The sequence below is a fragment of the Lepidochelys kempii genome, chromosome 1, assembly GCF_965140285.1.
Source record: "Lepidochelys kempii isolate rLepKem1 chromosome 1, rLepKem1.hap1, whole genome shotgun sequence".
In the NCBI taxonomy this organism is placed as follows: Eukaryota; Metazoa; Chordata; order Testudines; family Cheloniidae; genus Lepidochelys; species Lepidochelys kempii.
In genome coordinates, this window is record NC_136380.1 from 347,017,238 (window position 1) to 347,020,651 (window position 3,414).

Sequence of the window (3,414 nt, forward strand, 5' to 3'; positions counted from 1 at the left end):
AGCCTGAAGAGTGGATACCGACTGTTAGAATTCCCACCTCCAGGTTTTGCCAGAATTAGCTGAATGAGAGAGAGGAGTTTGCAGTTAAGAATTTATTCCTGCAGGTCAGGTTCAAACAACTGGCAAGCAGAAGACCAGACACATGCAAACTACTTCCAGAAGTTACAGCATGAAAGAAGGTAGTGTGTTCAATAATGCATTGAGAAGCAGACTGCAAGTAACCCTAGATACATCTGGCCCATGAAAGGAACAGCATGGTGAGGCTAATGCCTAGAACAAGGGTTTAATAATCTTCTCCCTCCTCCACCTCCTCATCCCCATCTGCAGAGTCCCTGCCAACTTCCTCATAGTCCTTCTCGAGAGCAGCCATGTCCTCCCTGGCTTCGGAGAACTCCCCCTCCTCCATCCCCTCCCCCACATACCAATGCACAAAGGCCCGTTTCGCATACATCAGGTCAAACTTGTGATCCAGCCGGGCCCAGGCTTCTGCAATAGCCGTGGTGTTGCTCAGCATGCAGACGGCCCGCTGCACTTTAGCCAGGTCTCCCCCTGGCACCACTGTGGGGGGCTGGTAATTGATGCCCACCTTAAACCCAGTTGGGCACCAGTCCACAAACTGGATGGACCTCCTGGTTTTGATGGCTGCTATAGCTGCATTCACATCCTTGGGCACCACATCCCCCCGGTACAGCAGGCAGCAAGCCATGTATTTGCCTCGGCGAGGGTCACATTTCACCATCTGGTTGGAGAACTCAAAGCAAGCATTGGTGATTTCAGGCACTGAGAGCTGCTCATGGTAAGCTCTCTCTGCAGAGACTATGGGGGCATAGGTAGTGAGGGGGAAGTGTATGCGGGGATAAGGCACCAAGTTAGTTTGGAATTCAGTGAGATCCACATTCAAGGCACCATCGAACCTCAGGGAAGCAGTAATGGAGGACACTATCTGGGCTATCAGCCTGTTCAGGTTGGTGTAGGAGGGACGCTCGATATTGAGGTTCCGGTTGCAGATGTCGTAAATGGCCTCGTTGTCCACCATGAAAGAACAGTCCGAGTGCTCCAGCGTGGTGTGGGTGGTCAGGATGGAATTGTAGGGTTCCACCACCGCAGTGGAGACCCGTGGGGCAGGGTACACCGAGAACTCCAGCTTGGACTTCTTCCCAAACTCCACTGAGAGACGCTCCATCAAGAGGGACGTGAATCCAGAGCCTGTGCCTCCTCCGAAGCTGTGGAAGACCAGGAACCCTTGAAGGCCACTGCACTGGTCAGCCTGCACAAGGTGAGAGGACATTGAACTAGTGTTGGTCATGCTACTCATACTGGGTCCCCTCTTCCTTTCCATCACCATCCAGAAATCAGCTACTTAACATGTGACCATGATTTGTTAACGGAAGGTCTGTGTGTAATGTATAAATACAAAAATCAGAAGTAGTTTGTAATGACAATCTGTTGGGGAACTGAAGATTGCTGGATGTCAGTATGAGACCTCCCAAAACAGCACCCACATAATATTGATGGAAGATTTTATTGAATAAGTCAGCCAGCAGAGGTAGAACCCAAGTAGAACACAACCCCTGTATCAAGCAAGCAAGGTGCTGGTTCATGAGTCAGCTTGAGGATTTCCTCCCCTCTGAAGAATGAGCTCAGTCAGCATTCACTGAATTACAGCCTTGGTGCTAGATTCCCATACAACATCTGGGTGGGCAAATGCCATTACAGGTTGCCATTGTGGCTGGTCTACTCTTGGGTTGCTCTTCCACTGACAATTCCAGCTACAAAACCCCAACGCAACAATCACATGGGAGCAAGTTACAATTATGCCTCTTGACTGTCAGCCAGAGGTAGGCTTTCAAGCTATCTAGCCCGTGAGAGGCTGGTGCCTGACAGCACTAAACCTGTTCATGAATGAGCAGCTGTCTTTCAGTAAGATTACCAGTGCTAGAGGAGTATTTGAGAAGCCCCCACACAGAGTTCTATTTCTAAGCTAACCACAGGAAGAGCAGGTCAAGGCTTTGCCTCTTTATACCAGGAGTGATTGGCTTTGTGGTGCTGTATTTAGCTCCCCTCAGCCAGCAAAGAGGCCATGAGGGGAGCTTGGCATGAACAAAATCCCTGGACTGAAGTTCTACCTACTCCCCAACACTCCTGTTAAGTCCCTCATCCCTCTCACCAGCATTATTCCCATCTGGTTTAGATGGGGTGCGGTTCCTTCAACTTCTAAAGAGAAGTAAGGAAAAAGGAGTTTGCCTACTTACCATTTTACGAGTCCTATCAATCACAGGATCTATGATTTCCTTCCCAATGGTGTAGTGGCCACGGGCATAGTTGTTGGCAGCATCCTCCTTGCCACTGATCAGCTGCTCAGGATGGAACAGGGAGCGGTAGGTCCCAGTTCGGATCTCATCTGTAAGGAAGGAGAGGGTCATGAACACCTTCAGGGCCTCAGCTTCAGAGCTGTGATTTAGTCAAAGCTTTACTGTAGAGCATGTTCCAGGGTCTGTCGTACCCACACTCAGTCAACAGCAAGGCACTAAGGCCCAGACCCACAAGGTATTTGGGCTCCTAATTTCCATGGAAACCAACAGAAGTTAGGAGACTAACCAGCTTTGTGGATCTGGGCTCAAAGACAGGATTATCACCAAACGCTGGGTTATCTGTGGTAAGAGCGCCCTGTTAGAAGCCATTGAGAAGTGGAGAGGATGGTTGTGTTTTCCCCTCTTCCCAGCAGGTCAGTGATTAAAACTCAAAGAAGGGATCTGGTCTAGGCAGGTTCCAGTGTCTTACCAATGACTGTGGGTTCCAGGTCTATGAACAGTGCTCTGGGCACATGCTTCCCTGACCCAGTCTCGCTGAAGAAGGTCCCAAAGGAAGAATCAGCTTGCCCCAAGGACTTCTCCAAACAGATGATTCCATTTGGCTGGATCCCATGTTCCAGACAGTACAGCTCCCAGCAGGCATTGCCCATCTGCACGCCGGCCTGGCCAATGTGGACAGAAATACACTCCCGCTGCATGGGGAAGAGGCACACAAAGAAGTTGCATCCATGAAACGGTGGCTTTACTGGCTGGTTCAGGCAGCGTTTCACACCCAGAAACAGTGGGCCAATCACTCGACTTCCATCCCTGCTCAGAGCTACAGTGGGAATCAAAAGCAACTTGGGCCTGGGGAGGTTCATCCATCTATTCACATTTCCCAGAAGTGACCAATGGGCTCAATTTCCAGCTGTTAAACTACAGCCTTGTTCTATGTACACAGCCCTGTTAAGCAACATTAAACCAGGATCACCAGATCCAGAGACAAGCAGGGCTTTAGCTTGGTTATTGGACAGAGCTACCATCCAGGCTACCGTATGCCTGGGAGCCAGGTCTAACCATTGTTCTCGAACAGCCAGGCCCAAGGCTAGAAGGGGATTTAAGA

At 50.1% G+C, this 3,414-nt stretch overlaps 1 protein-coding gene across 1 annotated transcript; it reads right to left on the reverse strand.

Moving 5' to 3' along the window:
- Window positions 1-283: 283 nt before the first annotated feature.
- LOC140905466 (tubulin alpha chain) lies at window positions 284-3,010 on the reverse strand. Its single transcript, XM_073328876.2, has 3 exons — window positions 2,782-3,010; window positions 2,253-2,401; window positions 284-1,267 (listed from the first exon to the last, which is right to left on the reverse strand). Exons 1-3 carry the CDS (start codon window positions 3,008-3,010, stop codon window positions 284-286), a joined length of 1,362 nt encoding a protein of 453 aa, XP_073184977.2.
- Between the last annotated feature and the right edge of the window lie 404 nt (window positions 3,011-3,414).